General features: G+C 47.7%; 1 protein-coding gene across 3 annotated transcripts in view; it reads right to left on the bottom strand.

Moving 5' to 3' along the window:
* Window positions 1-15525: 15525 nt before the first annotated feature.
* Window positions 15526-23195, bottom strand: part of RPTOR (regulatory associated protein of MTOR complex 1) — a 1432785-nt gene continuing 1425115 nt past the window's right edge. For all 3 annotated transcript variants that reach the window (XM_069199733.1, XM_069199735.1, XM_069199734.1), the window contains one exon: window positions 15526-19436. In XM_069199733.1, the coding sequence (XP_069055834.1) occupies window positions 19368-19436 (69 nt within the window). In that variant the 3' untranslated portion in view covers window positions 15526-19367. The remainder of the gene's footprint in view (window positions 19437-23195) is intronic.

Raw genomic sequence — 23195 nt, 5'->3', positions numbered from 1 at the left:
TCTGCAAAACCAAAGTTCAGCAGGTGCAGTCCTTCCAAGTATGCAGCCTCTCTTTGTGTGGGTCAAAGGGCAGCCCTTCTTCAGTCCTCTCTCCAATTCCAGCATGACTTGTGGGTGAGGGTGCCATATTTATCCCAGTGAAATGCCCTGAGGGGACCAACTGGGAACTAGGCTATTGGGTCCCCTCGTACCTACTAACGAATGTCCTGTGAGGTGTGGAATCTGGCTGTCCAAGAATGCCACATTCCTTCCACTTTCAAAATGGCACAACTCTTCCTGGGTCGTCAGAAGCTTGGTACCCACCCTAGATGTGTGGTTACCTAAGGGCTACACGCCCATGGTAAAATTGGTTTGGGGGTGAATCCTGTCTCCATGCTGTCTACAGGAACTAAAGGCATTCTACTCAGAGGTGGTGGGCCAGGCTGATCATCAAAAGCAGCTTCCCCTTTGAAGCTCGGCTCTGGGCTAAGACCCTGAGTGGCCATCCTAGCAGAGGAGGTGACACCTCGCTGCTGCTGCAGTGCCTTTCTTCCTGAGTCTGGGAGTCGTTCACATGTTTCACCAGGCAGTCAGAAAGCTGTCTTTGTGTGTGCCTTTGTGAGGCTACTGGACAAGCAGAGCACATAGTGGTAGCTTTCTAAAGAGACATTAATTTCGACCTGGCCATCTGGTTGTATTTAATGCCACAATTAATTTGATCCCTTACATGACCCAGTTTGATATTCCCAGTCAAAAGTTAGCCGTTTACTCTGTGTTAGCCAGTGGGGTAACCTGCTTTACCCATAGTACAACAACAATTTGGAAGTGTTGCTGTTAAGACATATCAAAAAACATATGCCTTACTTCAGTGGTTCCCAACTTGTGGTCTGGAGAACCCTGGGGGTCTAAGAAGCCTCCTCAGGGGGTCCAGGGCTGCTTAGAAATTTAAATAATATTAACATATAATTAAAGTGTATATAATAAAAGTGTCTAAATGTTCAATTGAAAAATGTAAAAAGTACTTTAAATGTCAAGGTATTTGAAATAAAAAGATAAAAATTGAGATAAAAATTAAATTAGTATCGTCAGATTGATTTGTAGGAGCAGTGCGGGTGCATCAAACAGAATATAGTTTGGACGATGTGTGGCTTCAATTGAATTTAGAAAAGCTCCAACCTTCCTATTAAAATTATTTGATTTTTCATTTATATTTGTTTGCAAATTAAATAAAATGTGTTATCATTTGTGTATGTGTTTGATGAATGCTTGTTTTTATATATTGTTTTGCAGTTCAATTCATTGACAATGTTCAGGGCAGGGGACCCCAGCTTCCAGTAATGACTCAGTGGGGGGTCCCCGGATTCCAATAATGATGCAGTGGAGGTCCCTGTGTTGCAGTAATGATAACATGGGGTCCACACAAGTGAAAAGGTTGGGAACCACTGCCTTACTTAACAAAATGCAGCTCCCTTCCATAGGACTCCACATACTGGGGAGACATATATAATATGAAGGGATAGAGTGGCTTTGCTATTAGTTTACATCGCAAAGTTGTACTGACAGTGAAAACACAGTCCTCACAGTCTGCAGTGGTATTTGTGGTGTGGGTGAGCAGTTAGGCTTATCAAGAAGTTGTGTTAAGCACTTATTGTACTCACAGAGGCAATAAATGAGACACACACACTCAAAGAATAAATCTGAGACCGATTTAGAATAATAGCATTTGCTTTTATATTTGTTTCAAACCCAAAACCTTCGTCATCAGGTAAGTAGATGTACAAGCATAAATGCTTAGCAGTTTCAAAAATCCACACTTAGTTCAATTTTTCAGTTCAGTATTGGTAACCTGTGGGAGGAAAACAAAAATACAATTTTGCAGGTAAGTATCAGACTTACAAATCCAGTCTTTGGGCTTTTAGGTCAACACCAGACAAGGTTCAAATCAGTACCAAGAGTGCGCCCACAACGGCACAGGGGCGGCCGGGTACAGAGGTCAAATTCTGAGCCGGGCACCCAATGTTAACCAATGGAGTCTGGGGGTGAACGAAGATGCACTGCTCACAGGTGAGTAAAGCAGTGTCTTGAGTTGGACTCCTGGGATTGAGGTAAGCACATAGGGGTGCACAAGACAGCACCAAACTTACACCCTCAGGAGCACAGGGGCAGCTGGGTGCAGAGTGCCAACACAGTGTCGGGCACCCAATGTTAATCAATGTAACCTGGGGGTACCTGAAGATGCACTGCTCACAGGTGAGTAAAGCGGTGTCAGGGGCTGAACTCCTGTGGCTGAGGCAAGCATTAAAGGGGGCCACAAGGCAGCACCAAACCTATACCTTCAGTGGCACAGGGGCAGTGGGTGCAGTGTGGCAACACAGCATCTGGCACCCAATGCAAATCAAAGGGGGAGATCAGTTTTGGAAAGAGGCTGCAGGCTCGAGCCAGGAGGCTGAACGAAGAAAACCCACAGCTGCCCAAATAAGTTATGATGCAAGGGGACGTAGGAAACCAATGGCCCAGCTCCCCAAGGCCCAGGGGCTCCACATGCAGAGGTGTCTTTTGGCGTCTGGAATAGCTTACCGATAAGGGCACGGTCAGGGCGAGTCTTTGGTTTGAGGCTGCAGGCTTTAAGGCAGGGGCCGGCAAGGGTCAGCCACGGTGGACTCAGAATCATTGGGGAACCTTCACAGAACCGGTGGGCCACATGGACTCAGGCCATGGGAATTGGGTGCAGAGGTGAATCCGAACGAGGTCTTGCTAGTTCCTAAGGGCAGAGATCTTTTCTTTTAAAGTTGGATTCTTCTTGAACAGGTCCATGTTCTTGGGAGATCTTGGTCTTTGTCAAAAGAAGGCAGTTCTCCCAAAGCTTTGGCGGTCGCTGGCTTGCAGGACAAATCACCTTTTGGCGCAGGATCGTTGAGGGCTGCAGACAGGCAGGTAGGGCTGGGACCCAGACAGGTGACAACATATGGTTGAAGTCTTCTCTGCTGATGCAGCTCTGCAGTGTCCGGCTCTTATTAGGTTGTCAGGAATCTGAGTTCTAGGGTTCGGGGTGCTACTTAAATCCTGAATTTAGGGATGTTGCAGGGAGTGCCAGGTGGTAGCCAATGGGCTACTCACCTTTAGGGTAACTACACTCTTTATATGACCACTTCCGTTGGGAAGTGAGCATAACCCTAACCTTAGTGGCCTAAATATGTTCAAAACAAGATGGAGGAATTTAAATATTAGTGTCCACTTCAGCTCGTTAGGACTGGCCTGATGTGGACAGATCTCCTAATCTGCTTATTTTTCCCACCAGTCCTGCCACGAAAAGTGGGATCTGGAACTGGGGGTCGGCCTTCTCTACCATTTGGAGAAGCCTGGGTTGCATTACAAAGGCAGTAAGGCCTTTTAAGCTCCACGCCCAGGAACGTCCAACCTGACTGGACAAGGTGTTAGCACCTCTGCTCAGAGCAGGCCTTTTTTTCTGGCCCGTCAAGAGAGTTGGCTCTCACCTCAGTGGGCCAGAACTCTGTCTAAGGTGGTGGCACTGGTTTTGACCAGTCAGTGTCCATGTCAAAAGAGGCGCTTTCCTACAACCTTGAAAAAACAAAAGACAAGCAAAACTGCAGCTGTTTCTGTTTAGCAAAACAGAAACAGCTGGTTTAATCAAGCACTACGGCTAGGAGAACCATTACACAACGTGGTCTGAGAACTGTCTCAAAGTACATTTGATCTGAGCAGTGTTTTATACATTTTCTCTGGGCATCATAAAACGATGGTAGCATTCCTTTTAGGGTAAAGAATGTGAGCCTTTGTCTTGGAGTTGTAAATAAAGTCCCTGAAAACAAATGCAGGTGGGCCTTGACCTTGTGTGGACACAATAAGGGCCAGTGGGTAACGCATCCAGATGTCCGGCATGAAGGGCGCGTGATTGCTGCGTGTTGCTATACATGCTGTGTTCTGATTAGCTGAGTGTTCCTAACTTCATGTGGCATCTGACTTTATGGTGTTTTGGGAACGCAGGCTCCCCTTTGGCCATGTGTGCTTTATTGGGGCCAATCTCCTTGGACTATTGTGGTGTCACAGCTTCTATCTGTGGGGTTGATCTGAGTTTTCAGTTTGTGTGTTTGTCTGCCGGCTACGTGCCACCCCACCTGTGACCTGTCAATCCGTAACCTCAGGCCTAGGTCTCAGAGCCTGCCTGACCACATATTTCTGTGTCAGGGTTGATGGACTGTTCATGTTGGGTAAATTTGTTAAAAGTGATGCAATTTTGTTTTTACATGTGAAAGTATCATTGTGCACATTAACTTTTTCAATATTAACATCGGCCCATGCATAACATTATCTTTAAACCAAGAACTTTCTACCCTAAAAGTCCTCCTCTGCACTGCCCTGCTGTTCTTGGCCACAGCGAAACTAAGAGGTGGTGGTTCCTTTTATGTACAATATAAAAGCACATGGCTCTTTCAGAACCAAGCAGATGAGGATCTCCTCCTCCTCCTCTGAGGAGTGTGGCGGAGCAAAGTAGGAGAGCAAGGTATTTGACTTTCCATCATTAAAAGGGAAACACCACTTTTAGTAGAAAGGCAGCCTGGGTCCTCAGCATTAATTTACCTGGAAAGAAAGTAGTGCACAGACAGAGCCTGCAGTTCACTCATGTGACCTCAGAAGTGATTGCAATAAGAAAAATAGTTTTGATTGTCAGAAGCCATAGGGACCAACTATGCATTGGCTCAAATGATGTACACATGAGGAATATGAGGACCAAATTCAAGTCCCAGTGTGACATGACAAAAGGGTTTGTAGGAAATGTGAGCTAAACATATCGGAAAGCACATCATAACAGATGAATTGAAAAGGGAAGGCTGATCTGGCAATCAAAGAAAAGCCTAAATGGATGACACGTAACCGTAAACTGTGCACTCCACAAGACCTTGCTGGGCCAGTGACAAAACAAAATTTGGTTTGCTGCGGATCAAGATGGTGAGTCACACACTGGACCACAAATGTCTCCCAGCATCCAAAATAAATGGATTTTGTTGGAGGCAGTCTGGCTGCAGTGATGACAGCACTACCTCATGCAGCAAATCAAAGGCACTCAGCTGGTGCCGCTCAGTGTAAATTAATGTAGGTGTAGGGTGTGGAGATGTGGGTGTAGAACTTTTTCCTGGTGCAGAGACAGAAGGTCCTTTTGAAGAGATAGCCTTACTGAAGGCCAAAATATTTGGGTGTTACACACTCCTGACCCAATTCGGGGCTATCAAGAGGACTTGAGCCTGGCCTATCTTAATTTTTTGCAGAACTTAAGGAGCGAATGGTGGAAATGTGTACAAATGGTCTATTGCAGATCAAATGCGTCTCCCAGTGACTCTCAATGGAGCTCTAACACGCAAGAGCTTTGACACTACTTGGTGGTGGCAAATAGATCTAGCCAGGACAGACTCCACTGTTCAAGCATGACTAGGTGCCACCTCTGGATGGAGATGCCATTTGTGATCTGCCATCTGACAGCAGTTCAGCTTATCCGCTCGGGAACTGAGGGTCCCCTGCTAGGTGATTGGTCACCAGAAAGATCTGCTGCGGGTTCGCCCATCTTGAAAGGTGCAAGGCCTGCTCTGCTCCGTTTGCTGCAGTACCACATGGCAGTTGTTCTGTCAGTGAGGACTTGCAACAGTCTTCTTCGTTTCATGGTCACCAAGAAGGCCTTCAGGGCCAGCCTCGTTGTGCAAAGCTCCAAAAGATTTATATGGTGCTAGGGCTCTGCTGGAGACCAGAGGCCTCTGTTCTCCAACTGTCCAGGGTGACCCCCTCTATCCCAGTAGTGATAGGTATGTTACAACTGTCAAGTCTGTATGGAAAAGATACATTAGCATCCCACAGGACTGGTTGATGCATGTCTGCCACCACAGGAGATCCAAGCCATCTTCTAAGAGATCTGCGTGGAATGAGAAGCACTCTTTGCTGGGTCCACATAATCTGGGTTCTATTGTAGGGCCTGCATATGCCTCTGACATATGCAACAAGGAAGATGCATCAGGTTATGAGTCCAAGAAGCCTCGGACCCATCATGACTGAGACCCCAGACCCAGCTCTAAACACTGGGATATCTTAAATGCCTTGGATTTGGTGCATCAATAAAAAGGCTTTGAACGTCACCATTTTAAGAATATCGCTTAAAAGGGAAAGTCTCTGTGTTAGGCTTAGGTGGAACTTCACCTCACTGATGGACAACCCCCAAGATGGTTGAGTGGCCATATCATCCAGTGGTGGTCTACGACAAGCTTCAGATGGCCTGCCTGGGGCAACCAGTTATCGTGGTACAATAATAAGATGAAGGTGAGCTGCAACCACTGCCATCACTTTTGTAAACACCCGAAGTGAGGCTGAAAGGCAGTGTGGCAAATTTAATGTTTTCAGACGCCACCATAACCTGCAGACAGAGTCTGAGGGAATACAGGACTGGTAAATGAATATATACGTACCCTGCAAGTCTAATGACACCATCCAGTCTACAGATCAACAAGGATTTGCAGCAGAGTGAGCATTTTGAACGTGTCTTTCCTCAAAAGGGTGTTCAATGGCTGGATGTTCAGTAAGGCCTGAGGCCTCCATCCTTATTCACCACAAGGAAGTAACAAGAGTAGCGGTCCTCAAACCTCTCAGAGACTGGCTTACATTTAATGCCAGAACGAGGTTGACTTTCATGATAAAGGGTGAGGGATGATCTGCCAATGTTCGACCTGGCTTGTGAAGAACGTGACTCTGGGAAGTAGTTAAAGGTAAGGTGTAGCCCCTTTGGGAGATTTGCAATACTCATCAATATGATATGATGGATTTCCAGCCATGGAGGAAAGGAAATATCATGCCCCCAACGTGCTGACGTGGATCTGCAAGGGCAAATCAAAGTGGCTTGAGTGTTGCTGCAGCACAGAATGTGGAAATAGATTAATGTCCCCCTGATGAAGAAAATGGTGTATCCAGCTCCATGTCCTTGCCTCTAAAACACTGGGCCAGTTGCTGCACCACCTGAGATGGGTGATACTGCTGTATGATTGTTTTGGAGGGGTGGTGACAGTAACTCCAAGGATCGTGCTGTAGTGTGACTATCCTTAAATTGCTCAAGTGTAGACTCCATCTTTTTTCTAGAAAGACTAGATCTGTCAAAGGGCAGAATGTCTATGAGGGACAGCTAGACATCGCCAGAAACTCCAGTTGCCAGCATTCAAGTGTGTTGTATAAGCACATTCAGAGGTGCTCATACCAGTGCATAGTACATATTTTGCTACGTCTTGTATTGTTTGGGCAAGAGGTCACCTGTGATCCTCCGGGACGTCTGGCAATATTGCTCTGGCCATATCCCATGAAGCATGGATGTATCAACCCAGAAGACATACCGTATTCATGCAGTGCAGGGCCAGCTGACAAAAACTTCTTTTTTGCCAAATGCATCAACACACTTTGATTCCCTTTTAAAGGGGAGAACTTGAAGGGAATGCATTGGGATTCACTTCACTTGTTGATGGCTGCACTACAAGGCTTTGAGATTTTGATATTTTGTCAGAAAATTGGGTTGTCCTAGACAGGATTGTGTCGCCTGGGTACAAGTTGAATGAATGAAGAAGCCAGGCATGGCTCTGACCAGGGGCCCATGAGGGTGTCTGTTGGTGCCTCGTTAATTGCCAATTGAGGCTCTGGCGAATACTGCCATGGTTGGAGTATTTCAGTCAGAAAATGAGCTTTGTTTTCAATTGTACAATGTTGTAAATCTAGCTGCTCTGCTCACTACTATTACAATGAAGGCATTTTATTTTATTAGTGGTCCATGTGGTGTGTCAAGCTCTGTTTCAGGGGGGTTGTTTATCCTACTGGCTTCTGCAGGTCTAGGTAAATTTCTTCATCAGTGTAATTAAGGTAGAGCAGATTGGCTGCCTCCTCTAGCATCAGTCTTGTATAGAACATTTTGTTGTCCCTGAACCGCATCAGGATTTGGTCAAATAGGGTCTCCAGGTTCTGTTAGTAATGGCATAATGAAGGAGGCTGAGAATCTGGTTGAACGACTACTGGCTGAATCTTGGTAATTCCGTATCACGACGTAGGCCTGTTGTGGGCCAACACCGGTTGAGAGTCAGAGACTGATATCTGGATTGGATATGGGACTGGCACAGAAGGACTGGCATGGATCTTGGAGCTAGAGAGGAAGGCTGGACTGATGTCGGGATGGGCCCAAAAGAATATTGCAAGAGGACAGCCAGCGTTGAAAGTGGGCCCGCCAGTAGAAGTTTGACTGGATGCTCCTGCGGCTCTGTGAGGCCCAAAGGCGCACCAAAAAGAGTTGGGAGCATCTGAAAGATCTGAAGCTTGGCCACAATTTGCCGATTAGTCAACAACACCTAGTCAAATTTGGGAAATGCAGGGATCTATTAGGTTGCTGTATTGGAATCAGAAAATGCTTGAAACAAGGAGTCCTTCAAGTGTCACCTTCACCACTTCTTATCTTATTTCAAATGGCGTGATGGGGTGCAGGTCCTTCTTGGTTTCTTGTGTTTATGGCATTTTTTTGACTTTGACTTACCTGAAGACTTCAAGAGAGACTTTGTGCAGAACAGGTCCCAAGGCTGGAAGTGGCCCGGGTCCTTGTTGAGGGAGCAAGACTGCTTTTTCGAATGTGACCTCTTCTTATGCTCTGCAACTACTTTCACTTCCTTTGGGTGCATTACAGCACATTAGTTGCATGGCTTCGAGTTTTGACCGAAGCCCAGGCACCAAAGGCATAGGTTGGTGGGTCGTAACCACCATCGGCTTCCTGCAGTCACAATAAAACTTAGGGGTAGACATCATCTCTAGCACACTCAGTGAATAATTTTGGAATTGGAGAACTGACAAAGTTGGGAGTGGAGTTAGGGATCTGTGTCGAAGGGCGAGAAAAGAAAGGAACGGACATCAGCAGGCACGGGTGGCACCTGTATGTTGCTGTACTCCATCAATTCTGGAGCGGTTTGAAAATGCCGAAGAGCCACCTGACGGCATGGAAGAATTGTTGCTTGAAGAATTTTCAAGTCTGATACCTAGGAAATTCTAAAGGTGAGGAATCTGCAGATAGAGGTATCCATCTGAAGATATATGCCTAACCTGTACGTCAATAATCTTCCTCATAGAATTAAGATCTGGTGGCACCTTTAAGACTCCAGTAGGAAGACTGTTTGAGAGAAAATCTCTGCAAATTCTGATAGATCTATGCCATAACTCTTAGAAGAAGGCATCTCAATACCGTTACCAGTGCCTTCTGTTGCTTTCGAGTGATCCAGTGGTAGGTATGTGATGCATCTCACAGTTCCTTTTAACAAAAGCAATGTAATCAAGTAACTAGGGACTATAAGGGCCCTTCCCCGATTGTCAGGATTCATTATCTAGACAGAAGAGATAAACACCTCTAAGGGCTTTCACAAAATAACAGCCAGTATACCGGAGGACACAGATACCTTTTTGGCAGGCTCTAGTGGAATCTCTTGAAGCTGGTTGTCTGATGCGGGAGTCAAATAGGAAAACAATCAACCTTTTCAAAGAGGGCATTAAAAAGATTAGACGACGAGGATCACAATATCGAGATGTGCAGGACGACAATGAAACCCTGAAGTGGAAGTAAAAACCTATTGATGCGGTAGCTCATGGGGTGTGTAAAGGGATGGGAACATGCAAGTGATATATAAAAGTTCCTGGGCCCTACCCTGCAGACACGACATCCCATGATTATGGGAGGAACGGTGACACTTAGATACATGCTTTATATCAGTGGTTAATTTGTAAATAAAAACGTGCGGATGCCCAGAGCTCTGTTCTGAAATAAGTGGCTGCTGCATTATAGGGGCCCTTTTGGGCGAAGCCGGCCGTTCCGACCTCCTCAGGGCTGGTGTGTTAGACCAGGCCTGGGTCGGAATGACACGGCCGACGCGGGCTGCGTCGTGCCGGGTAGCGGCCGCTATTGCTGCATGCGAGTCAGTTGACTCCGATTTAGAACGGGAGGTGGGGGGGCCCAGGGACAAGAGACTCTCTCAGGGGTTGGGGCGCGCAGCACGCCCAACCCCATTCTTTTCAGTGGGGAAGCCATAGACAGGCAGGGGGCAGGGGATGGGCCCAGGGGGGAAGGGGCTCCAGGCACATCACTGGAGGGGTCCCCTGGGGAATCAAGCAATATGGCAATGGGTGGTGCAGTGGGCACACAAGCACAGGCAGGGGACCAGCCTTTACCTGGGCCGAGTTGTGAGTGGGCCCCCTTAGACTTGTCCAACCCCAGGAGGGGAGGGGGGAGCAGCAGCACTGAGGGCAGAGGCATGGGACCTTGAAGAGAGGATCCGGGAACAACGCAGGGTGGTGGCTGAAACGGAGGCCAGGTGGACTCTACTGTGCAGGGACAGGGAGCTAGCAGGCACCAGGGCTGATGCGGGCAAGCAGACCACAGTGGCCCCAGACGCCAGAGGGGTACAGGCAACCAGTTTTGGGCCAGGGAGTTGGGTTTGGGTACCGCAGGTTGATAGGGGACAGACGCAAGAGGCTGGTGCGGCCGAAGGAAGGGTCAGCGCTGGAAGCCCCAGTGGCGCACACGGCCCTCTGGGAAGAACCACATCAATGCCAACAGTTGAGGTTGGCAGAAGAAGGGTGACACCGACCGGGCGCAACACGGCCTAGGCGCGTTGGTCCGAAGCACTAGAGGGGTCTGCGGCGGCCTTCTCTACACCGCATGAGCGTGGGTATCACAAGGATGGTTTGCGCCAGGTGGGGCAAGGAGCAACAGCGGCTATGCCAATGAAGACACGGGGGAATGTTGATAACAGGTGTGATTGGGGAGGCGAAGAGGAGTTGGAATTGGACTATGAGGAAGATGGGGATAAGTGGGAAGATGGTGAGATTCGGGAAGAGGAGGTGAGCGGTGTCAAGAAGGGAGGGCGAGGGCACAAGTGCGGGGCAACCTCTTCCTCTACTTTTGTTTTACAGGACACTGGTGTGGCGGAAGGAACATCAGGCTTGCGACAAACTACGCCACGAGGTAGAACAATGAGGAGAACGCCACGTAAATTGGGGGAAGTGGACGGAGGTAAGGGGAGATGGTCGTCAGTATTCGGCGCGGGGGGTGATAGGGCTCCATGCACAAGGAAATCCATTGGTGTGGGGGACGGGTCAGTTTTTGAAACAACAGGGCAGGCTCGGGACAGAAGGGTGATGCCAACAAAGATAGGGACGCTTCTTCAACAACTGTTACGGCGGCAGGTAGTCAGAAATCAGGTGAGGACGAGGGCACGGGGGAAAAGGAAGGGGAAAGTCTTAGGAAACGGCTCCCATACATGGGGCTGGCAATGCCCCTGGGGTCGCATGTGGCTGATAAGACAAAGGTAAAGATATGGAAACACGAGTACGTAGACGTTTTTAGGCTTTTGCATAGGGACATGCAGGCCAAGGAAGGGTCTAAAGAGGAGGAATGGGAATTAGCGCGCAGGCCAAGGGTGCCAATTACAATGGACAATTGGACGTCCGCTTTCCTTATATTCGCTAGCATATATTGCGAAAAATATCCAGACAGGGCGATACCGCTGTTTAAATACATGGACATCATACGGAAAGCACAGATGCATTTCGGGGGTTTCGCATGGCTGAGTTATGAGGAGGAGTTTAGGGCTCGGCTGAGCGTAAATCCTGAAAAGCCTTGGGGTGATGTGGACCCGGAATTATGGATGCAATGGATGGCGTCTGCGCAATCCTCGACATCCACGCACACGGCAAGTGGTCTGCCGGTAGTGTATAAGCCTTTTCAGTCCCGTCCCAATCACGGAGGGGCGGGTACGATTCACAAAACCCCAGTGCCAAACACGGGGGCTTGTTGGAATTTCAACAAGGGTTTCTGCTCACAACAACAGTGTAGGTTCAAACATGACTGCTCCAAGTGCGGGGGTCGTCATCCAGTCACCCAATGTTTTTCCCTCACAAGCCCAGCGGAGCAATGGAGGGCAGCCAGAGGACGGGGCGCGCAAGGTGCTGCTGCACCAAAGGGGTCCTACGCCAGTTAGACTGGAGATGCTGCTACCTTGGCTGAGCATCTACCCAGATGCGGTTAAGGCTAGTCAGCTGGAGTGGGGTTTTCGGGAAGGTTTCCGGGTGGGCTATCAACGTCCCCGAACGAGGAGATGGGCAGACAATTTGCGGTCTGCTAAGGAGCACCCTCAGATAGTACGTGACAAACTGGCAAAGGAGGTGGCGCTAGGACGTATAGCGGGGCCGTTCAATGACTGGCCGAGCGACCAATTGATGATATCTATCCCCTTTGGGATTCGTCCCCAAAAAAGCACCGGGTGAGTTTCGTTTGATTCACCACTTGTCTTGGCCGGAGTGGGTGTAGGTCAATGATTTTATCGCACAAGAAGACACAAAAGTTGTATGCACCTCAGTGGATGATGCCATAAGGTTAGTTTTGAGGTGCGGGAAGAAGGCGGAAATGGCAAAATGTGATATACAATCTGCATTTAGGTTGTTTCCTATCCATCCAGCAGACTTTGACCTGCTGGGGATGCAGTTGGACAGAGCGATATATGTAGACAGGGTGTTACCCATGGGTTGTGCAATATCATGTGCTTAGTTTGAAACTTTCAGCACTTTCTTGCAGTGGGTATTTGTCAGAATGACGAGCCACCGGTCGGTGACTAACTACTTGGACGATTTCTTGTTTGTGGGGAAGGCCAAATCCGGGGAATGCGGGCGAGCACAGTCAGGAGTGCCATTAGCTCCCGAAAAGACAGAAGGGCCGTTAACAGTTTTTACCTTCTTGTGAATCGAATTAGATGCTAACGCACTAGTGGCCAGATTACCAGCTTCAAAAGTGACGGAAATACTCGAATGCATGGTGAAGGTGAGGGGTTTGCACAAGATGGATTTACGAACGGCCCAAAAATTGTTGGGTTACCTCAATTTTGCATGCAGGGTGGTGAGGGGAGGAAGGACTTTTTGCAGGCGTCTTGGACTATCCATGTCAGGCGCAGTGCTACCACACCATAGGATACGGGTGTCGTTGGCTCTGAGGGAGGACATTAGGGTATGGTAAACCTTTCTTAGGGACTTCAACGGTGTAGCCATGTCTTTCGGTAACATCGATACAGTGTGGCAGGTTAAAATTATTTCTGATGCAGCGGGAGCCTCGGCTTCGGTATTTATTGAGATGGGAGGTGGTGCGCTGAGACATGGCCACCGCAATTGGCTGCGGCAAGGGAGGAGTATTGCTTTCCTCGAGTTTTTTCCACTATTAGTGGCACTGGCAGTCTGGGGTCACGAGTTGGCCAACAGGACAATGGTCTTTCAGGTGGACAACATGACGGTGGTAGATTTAGTCAACAGACAGGAGACAAGGATCTCTGAGTATTGCGCCAGTTTATGCTTAAATGTTTATCTTTAAATGTTATATTTAGAGCTGCACACATACCTGGGGTTCACAATGAGATTGCAGATTCCCTGTCTCATTCACAGTGGCGACGTTTTCGCGAGTTGGCGCCTGGAGCGGAATGGAGCAAGACTGCGGTCCCGGCAGACATTTGGGAGTGGGGGGCGCGATGATCACGGGCTGGCGGAGATGTCTTTAGTGGTATCCACACGGCAGAGTTACAGGCTCGCATGGTTGGAGTTTCAATCTTTTGAGACGTTTTTGGGCGATTTTTGGGCACAAGGTTCACAGGCCCTCGAGGCATGGGCATTACGTTTTGTGTTGTTTCTGATTGAAGAGGGTTTATCCCCAGCTACCATCGGGGGGAAATTAGCCGGGGTTTCTTTTTATGGGAAACTGTTCTTTGGTTCGGATCCAGCGCGTAACGACTTGTTGGGAAGGATGTTGAATGGTTGGGGCAGGGTTAGGGCCAGCGTGGTTAAACCAGCTAGAGAACCCATTACCTTTGAGATATTGTTGGAGTTATTGCATATTTTGCCGGTATGTTGTAAGTACGAGTATGAAGTGGCGTTATTTCGCTTGTGTATGGTCTGGATATTTTGCTGGGCTCAAGGGATTAAGGTCCTGAGGCATGAGAACATAAAAGAACAAGATGAGACATTGTTCAGGTCAGACGGGGTTCATTTGTCACAGTTAGGTAATGCATATTAATTGACTGAGCTAAGGTTGCTTTCAGAGGAGTTATGGGGCGAGAAGCTATGGTTCAGGGATAGGGTGGAGAGCCAGATGCGGGCTTGTCCACCCTTCTAAGGGGAAAAACAAGGAGAGGAAGGATCAGAGTAAGGGGGGTATGCTACAAATAAGGAGGGCATGAGAGGAATAGGGGTGTGTCTAGGGGAGGAGAATCGAAGAGAGGTTTTGGAAGAAAGAAGGTGGATCAAGGGAACCGTTAAGAGTTGGGGCTTTTTTAAAAATGGGGGATACAGTTTGAAGTTTATTGATGTTGGTCTTTAAATCCTGTCCTAATAAATTACCTTTTACACTAAATATGGGTGTCACTGTAGGTGTGTCCCGAAGGAGGGGCCCGCGGAGAGAGAGACTCGTTCTAGTCTCTCCGCGGGCTCTTTCGGGAGGACAGGAAGTGGCGCATGGGCGCCTGATTGGATGAAGGTAAGAGGGGTGGGCTTGGGGAGGTGGGTATATAAGAGGGGTGGGCTTGGGGAGATGGGTATATAAGAGAGGTGGGAGGGATGGTCAGCCTCTTTCCGCGCTGACCGTAGGAGAGGCCGACCGTTAGATTGACCACCCACCCACCCGGCAGATTAAGGAGGATGTGGGGAAGGGAAAGAAGACATTGGGGGTTTTATAGGAACAGGGGTAGGTTGGGAGGGGGGGGGGGGGGGGGAGTCAGTTAGGGCAGGTGTTTCTTAAGGGCAGCAGAAGATGGGGGAGGGTGGAGAGCCAGATGCAGGCTTGTCCACCCTTCCGAGGGGAAAAACAAGGAGAGGAAGGATCAGAGTAAGGGGGGTATGCTACAAGTAAGGATAGCATGAGAGGAATAGGGGTGTGTCGAGGGGAGGAGAATCGAAGAGAGGTTTTGGAAGAAAGAAGGAGGATCAAGGGAACTGTTAAGAGTTGGGGCTTGTTAAAAATGGGGGATACAGTTTGAAGTTTATTGATATTGGTGTTTAAATCCTGTCCTAATAAATGACCTTTTACACTAAATATGGGTGTCACTGTATGTGTGTCTCGATTAAATGTGCGAGTACTGAATGCTGAAGCAGCGTAAACCTAAAGCCATCTCGGGCCTCTTTAACCCATTTACAGCCACTCCCTGCCCCTTTAGCTCACTCTTGCTCCTTTTTTCCTTTGTTAGGCTTTTCTGTCTTTCTCTTCCTCCAGCTTTCCCAGATGTGCCTTTTGCTTGCAGTAAATGTCTGATGCAGAAAAATAAGTGCCGGCCCTGAAAATAACGGAAACAACCGGCTCAAATTAAACACTGGTTTATAATTTGATCAGAAAGTTAGGAAAAAAATGTCCTCGACTTACCAAACAAAACAAACGACCAATGCAGAATATTCTACACATCTGAGATCTGACAATGGCAAGTAAAGACATAAACAGAAGAGCACAAATGCACAAAATATAGTTACTGCATTTACTTTTTTTTTATTAATCACTTCCGCTGAGACAGTTTCTTCCTGTATCACAGTCAGTTCCTTCTGTTTTTATTCTTTTTTGTTATCTTGGTAAAATAAATAGAGGCAATTGATATCTAGGTAGCACGCTCCTCGCTCGAGCTTTGGTTAACAATTCATGATTGGATGTCCGCGAAATCTGTGGCAGTCGAGAACACACCCAGGCACAGGACGTCATGCTCACTCCGGGAGGTTCTTCCCTCTACTCCGCAGAAACAACCCCCTCCCCGCCCTGTGGCGTCAACAGTTCATTATTATTTTAAACAAAACAATCAACAGTTTGCAGTTAAACTATATTTAACTTCTCGCAAGGCATTAGGCTGCATCACAATAGATTGTTTAAACTATAACCCAAGCCTTAGCCTCCTCGCCCAAAACTACCCTCTCCCCATTCACGCCTGCCTTAGCCACAACAATAATGCCACAACATATTTCTTAGAAGCTAACCCGTAGTGGACTGATTATTTCATTAACCCGACCCCGCCCTTATCAAAATGTCAGTTAACAATCTCCAAATAAAGCAAAAATGCAACTGCGGTCTGTCAAAGAGAGGAGCGTGCTCCTTCTACGGGCACAATAGTCTCTGAGAATTTCCTCTTGGCACGAGGTGCCAACGGAGTCTGGGGGCAAAAGCTGGAGGTCGGTGCAAATCACTGATCCCTTTAACGGCTGACAAGTGGGAGGCATTGACGTGTGGTTAGAGTTACTTCTATGAGTCGCCGAGTCGAAGTTTGCAGGCAGGTTTTTGAACTTACGCGACTTGCCCATGTTTCTTCATCAACGAATCAGTGGCACAAAACCCTGCGGGGAAGACGCGGCTTGTCAAGGTGTTAGTTACGTTTTCACTCCGACCAGGGTTCTAATAATCATAGGATTGTGTCTGAGAAAAGTATTCTACGGGTGAGCCACAGGATGCAAGACATGCAAAGTTGTAGTCGGGTTAGTGCCTCTGAGTGGTCGGCAGGGTGAGGAGGAGTCAGTGACATGGTAGTCAATACACTGACACGTGACTGACTTCTGCCGTACAGAGGCCTGCTGTTAACTTTCCAAAGCCCCGCGATTGGTATTCCTTCGATTACTGCTGTGGAAAACTGCCTCCACAGGTTTGTCTCATAATTGGGGGGAAGAAGAGGTAACAGGAAATATTACACTAGCTTATAAACTTCGACTGGTCTGTCTTTTCACCAACACCCCTACACATACATTTCTGAGTGGTCTTCCAGCATGCATTTGGCTAATGAGTTGCAACTGAAGTGTCCTTAAGTTTCTACTTTAAAATGTCGTAACATCTACAAGTTTGGCGCTCTGACTCTCTGCCCTCTTTTCCTATGCACTTTCCAGAAGCTACAGGGTTGGTGGGGGTTGAGCAACACACCCGTCGGTTTTAGATTATCAGAGGATGTAAGGAGCCACCACCCATCTTATTGCTTTCAAGAGGCATTTTAGGTAGCGTGGGTGGCCTGCACGGATGCGGTCACAATGCAGCATACACCAACTCTTCGCGAGTCGCACAGATTCGGAGCCAGAGGTCCAATCTCTACTGTATGTCCCAATAAAGCACAAAGAAAGAACCCCCCGTCAATCCTCCTGACTAGCAAGGAGAGGAGCAATGAGTGTTTAAAGACAGCACCTATTTATGAGCCCACTAGAGGCCAGAGAAGCACACCAGCTGATGCCCAGTGGCACAAAGGCAAGTCCTCCACAACCGGGCACGAGCAGAGCCACCGAACACTCCCTTCACAGGGTGACCACTGCTACAGTTTTCTCATCAGCTATCTATTCCAAGCATCCTGGCATCAGGAGAGCAGGCACGGCAGATGGTAGAGATATGCTTTAGAACATATCAGCAGAGTATGGTTTTACCCAGGTTAAGAGATAACGTTCACATTATACTGCTTATAAAAAGCAGTTTAGAGTAAGGTTTTGTGGTCTGCCTACTGCACGCTATAACACAGTTATCACTTTAAGCCGGCATGCCAGAACGTGTCAGGGAAATGACTTTAACCGTAAAGCATTGCAGGGGTGGCTGTTAACTATACCAATCATTTAAGCCACTTGTGCATGTTGGCTCCTGATATCACGATGCAGAACCTCAGCTTAGCCTCAGATCTCACCATCAGCACTCGTCTGCCCAAGAACGTGCCAGCATGAACCTCATCCCTAACTCGCACTGAGGCTTCACCTATGCTTCAAATATCATTTGAAGGTGCAATTTGGTCTTGGTTCTCACTGTGAAGGCACACACTGCAAACAGCTGCTCATCATCTCAATGTTCCTGGAGGAGCTACCCAGCCTCAGCTCTCCTGGTGCAACTTAGCATCGGACTCAAGGACGGTGCACCTTACCCCAGATCTGACCAGTGATGCCCTTCTACCACAGACGTGGCAGCCAGTGGATTTCATCACCATATTCCATAGGTGCAGTTTAGACCTAAATCTTATCACTATTGCTCCTCAGCTGTCCATCTCACCAAAATCACCACTTTTGTTCTTATCTCACCACGAGTACACCTTCCTGATTTTAGCTTCAGGGAATCCCTACCCCAGATTTTGCTGTCAGCACATCTCTGAATTTCAGGATCCTTTACCCCAGACCACAGCGACTTTAAGCCACTGCATGGGTCCCACCACCAAAACACCATTGCCTAGATGTTGCAGCTGGTCCACCTCCGATCCAGCTATCATAACTGTAGCACCTCACTTTCAGAGGACTGAGGAAGCCACAGAGGCCTCTTGGTATGAAAGAAGGGGGCATCAAGAGAGAAAATGGGAAACATATTTGCCACCAAATGCTGGACCAGAAGAGAAACCCACATTTCTCATTTGATCTTTCTCCCTTCAGCTGTGTGCTGTGGCTATGCACACCCACGTTCAGACCTTATTTATATTTTTACCAGAATTATCTATTGATCCCTTGGAAACAGATGTAATGTACATATGCTCCAGCCCTCCAAGGTGAGGTCTGGATGTGGACTTGCAAACTATATTTACCACACACGAGACGTCCTCACAAATGTCTGTTACAGATTCACACGTCTTGCATACTCTGGTACTCCGGTCTTCTAGTGAAGCCATGGGTGGGGTGGACGCACTTATAGGAGCCTCTCATTGCTAGAAGATAATTAGTATGCATTTTAGTGCCAAGGAGGCATAAGGATTTAAAAAGGAGGATTTTTGCGTTGGGGGGGGGGGGGTGGGTGGAGTAGGGGTAGTCCACGCCTTGACCAAGAATAGTGTTTGCAGCATTCTTGCAATGGGGCACGTATAAAGTAAGGACACATCGTCTCTAGAGTGCCCCGCAGAGGAGAGAGGCGGGTACCTGGGGGTCAGTCTCTGACAGGGCACATAACTCTGTGTTCAGTTCTCCAGCAGGTCTAGCTGTGTCATACAGATCAAGTGTCCACATTGCTATATAGAGTAGCCTCGAAATCCATTCTTCTATCTAAAATCTACACTCCCTGAAAGAAAATAAAAAATATTTTGTGATCCCTGTCTTGTGAGCATGAGTCCAAGCTCTAGAGTAGGAGCAGCCATCATTTAAAAGCAAAATAAAGGGGTGAATGTGTTCTGGGGTGTCCGGGACTGTGGCACAGTTTTGCAGCGCTTTAGAGACCGTCCACACGGCAAAGTGACGAGGTGGGGTTACAGGATCAGGATGCAAGGAGCAGCAGCAAATATCAGCACATTCAGGGCTGTCGTTCCACGCTGCAGGGGCGGCACTTGGGCCTCTGGCACACTTGATTCTGGGCGCGACTCTTCCAGCGCCGTTAGCCATTCCTTCAGCCCCTGCTATCTGGCACGCTTCTCCGCAGAGTAAATTGACATGTAGTAGTCATTGCTGCCGACGGCCAAATGGGGCTGTGGAGAGAAGATGGAGAGAATGAGGACGACTGTGGAAAAAGAAGCAAACTGATCAAGGCTGTAAGGAGTAAGGAGGCTATGGACAGAGGTGTTTAGCTTCAAAAGGAGTTAGAGAGAAAAGGGGCTTGGAGGGGTAAGTGAATTTAGACAGATGTGGAAGGAAGGTTAAGAGAGGAAAGGGGGCTCTCTGGTGGAGACAGATTCAAAATGGCTGTGGAGGACTTTGAAGAGGGCGAGGAATGCTGTAAAGATGAAAGATGACAGTGAGGGTCCAAAATGAGGAAGCCTGAAAAGAGAAGAAAGTGGAGAGAAGAAAGGGGTAAGGGAACAAACAAACAAAAAGACCCACTCTCAGATATAGTGTAAATACGCTTTATTGCAATGCCAAGTGGGACGCTTAAGATAGATTCTCTCTAGTACTTTTCTAAACAATTTTGCAATCCTTAGGTTCGCACAACTGTTTAGTACTAAATGCGTTTGGATTATAGACCCAATTGTAAAGCTTCTCTGCACGTTCTTCTGGGGTTGACGTAGAACCCGTCAAACAAATAATTTATCAGAAGAAGTTTCCATTCTTACGCTGAAGGAAAATTGAAACTCTTCATATGAGTTGTGTGAGGTCAGTGTGCTTGGTGGTAGTCAAAGTAATTTTGGGCTACAGACAGGAGGTTTAACCTAGTGGATGATGGCTATTTCCCCCAGTGTAATAACCCATTCGATCTCCGAAAAAGAGGCCCTCCTCTCCCTTACTGTGTGGACACCATAACTTATGTCTGAAATCTCTTTATAGGGATAGGTAAGTATAGTTCAAACCGCTGACTTTAATAAACCTAGATGAACAAGTTATTTACATTTGTAAACGCTGTTTCTGGTAGAGACAATATCTAACAGCAGATTCCTCACCACCTAAATATTTCTCCAGGCATCAGACTGGATCTGCAAACATTGGATCAATACCTCAGCATTCCTATACGTGGCGCTGTGCGGCTCCATACCAACGTCGTTCTGCTCCAAAAATGACTTGTGGAGCCTGTGGGCGGACGTTAGTTGCTTTTGAGGCAGTCCGCACCCCTAGACGTAGAGGCCCAACACAAATCAGCACTGATCAGTGTGTAGATTCCTAGGCTTGGGATCTTTTTAGTAGAAGAGTTCGATTCAAAGAACAGGGAGACTGGGCGAGTCAGTGAGGAATCTGTTGATAGAGTTTCTACCAGAAAGAGCATTATGGAAAGTAAGTAGCTTATTCTTCTGATAGAGACCTCTAACTGTAAATTCCTGACTTTTTGACTAGATACCAAAGCAATACCTATTTGGAGGTGGGTCTACAAATTGGCTCAAACCAAAAAAGTCCTGTAGGACAAAGCGGGCACAATATCTCTCTCTGCAAATCTGGCTCTCAAGAAAGTAGTGCTTTGTGACTGTGTGGAGAGACACTCATGTAGCCTCCTGGAAAACATTGAGGACCGAACTTCACATTCCAATGCAGTTGTAGCAGCCTTGGGTGCTGTGGAACTACTACCTTAAACCTTCTAGGGGCTGTTTCTTGGCCAGTGTATAGCAGATCTTTATGCAGAGCACCATCCCACAAAAGATAATGCTTATTTGCACAGCTTTTCCTCCTTCACTCCAGCAAATCCCACAAGAGGTGATTGTCCAATAGGTGTTCTCTGCTATGACCAACGTAAATGCTCAGTGCTCTCTTGGGGTCCAGGCGATGGAGTCTCTCCTCCTTAGATGGATGAGGCAGAGCATAGAACTTCGGTATGGTGTTGGCTTGACTGAAGTGGAATGGCATCTCTACTTTGGAAAGAAAGGATGCCCGTGTCTGAAGCACCACTTTGACTGGGCAGAAGATGGTATATGGTGGGTTGATACACAGAGTTTGGAGCTCACTCACCTGCCACACCAATGTTATGGCAATTGTAACACGGTCTTCAGGGTGAGAAGCTGCAATGAAGAGCTGTGTAAAGGCTCTAAGGGAGTACAAATCAAATATGTGAGGACCAGGCTGAGAACCCACTGTGACATAACAAAGAGAGAAGGAGGAAACAAATATTTGATTCCTTTCATAAACGCACCACAACAGGTGATAGAGAGCTGGTCTGGCAACCGCGAAAAGATCGAAAGAGCAGAAAAGAAAAGAACCCTTGGAATGACCCAAAGCAATGCCTTGCCTTAAGAGGGAGAGAAGAAACATCAAAACTTCAGACAATTTGGCCAGGAGGATGTATCTGTTGTGTGCTGCACCAGACCACAAATCTGTCCCAACATCATGCGTATAAAGTCTTTGTCGAGGGACACCTTGCTGCCAAGATGACATCAACCACTTCTGGAGGAATGCCAAAGGTCTTCAGCTATCACAGGTCAATCAATAAGCATGAAGGTGGAGATTGCAGAGAGAGGAGTATAAGACCCTGCTCTCTTGTTGCAACAACAGATCCTCATGGAGGGTCAGGTCCGAAGTGGAGGACAGTTGCTCATGTCCAGGACATCCGGATACAATCTGGATAGACTACTCTCTATGCCCGGTTCAGGGCCACCAGCATGACCTGGGCCCAGTGGTTCTTGATCTTCTTCAGAAATCTGGGCAAAAGAGTTATTGTCAGGAAGGCGTACAGAAGTACTGAGTCCCAACATAGACGGAACATGTCTCGAAAGAGCAACACCTGGGACCCAATGAGAATTGCTGACATTGTATGTTCTCTGCAGTGGCGAAGAGATCACGCCAAGGTTTTTCCCATACGTGGAAGAGATCTTACACTACCTCTGGCTGTAACTGCCACTTATGGTCCGCTAGGCACCAATGCTTGAGTTTGTATGCACTGGTGTTCAAAGATCATGCCAGGTGGTTCACCACTTGATAGTCCAGCCATATCCAGATGTGTAGGAGCCTTCCGGAGGCCCCTCAGTCCCAGCAGCTTCAGAGTCAACCAAAAACAAGAACAGAGGCTAAAAGATTGGAATCATAGCCTGAATGTATTGGATTCTCCTGTCCATGGGAAAGACATGAAAACTGACCACATCCAGAATGGCTCCAATGAAAGAGAGCATCTGAGAAAGATGTCGGATTGACATTGGCATGTTGATAGTGAACCCCAAGGATGTCAGGAAGTTTGCCTTAGTCTGGAAGTGGGTGACAACAACCTTGGGTGGGCCTGGCTTTTGCAGCCAGTCATTGAGGAAGGGGAAGAGTGGGACCCCTAACTTCTGAAGATGTGCTGCCAGCACTGCCATTACTTTTGGGAACATCCAAAGAGTGCTAGTGAGAACAAAGGGGAGGACAGCAAAATGAAAATGCTTCTGTCCCACCATGAACCACAGATAGTGCCTGAAGGCCTGCAGGATTGGGATGTGAAAATAAGCATCCTGCAGGTCCAGTGCTACCACCCACACCCTAGGGTCGAAGGCACACAGGACCTGGACCAATGCGAGTATCTTGAATGTGTCCTTCCAAAGGAAGGTTTTGACAAGGCACTGGTCTAAAACAAAACGAAGGCCACCGTTCTTTTTTGGTATCAGGACGTAGCAGGAGTAACAACCATGACCCACTTCTGATGCGGGCACCCACTTGATAGCCTCTTTGGCCAAAAGGATGCAGTTCCAGCTGTAAGATGGACCGATGGTCCACCGTCAGTCATTGTTAGGATGATGGAAGGTGCAGCATAGCAGCTAAGAAGGGAAGAGCATGCCCCGTCTGTCCAACTTGCAGGACACATCTGTCTGCTGTTAAAGCCTGTCAGCCTGGGAAAAATCGCT

The sequence above is a fragment of the Pleurodeles waltl genome, chromosome 7 (assembly GCF_031143425.1).
Source record: "Pleurodeles waltl isolate 20211129_DDA chromosome 7, aPleWal1.hap1.20221129, whole genome shotgun sequence".
In the NCBI taxonomy this organism is placed as follows: domain Eukaryota; kingdom Metazoa; phylum Chordata; class Amphibia; order Caudata; family Salamandridae; genus Pleurodeles; species Pleurodeles waltl.
This window is presented reverse-complemented; position numbering and strand designations above follow the sequence as displayed.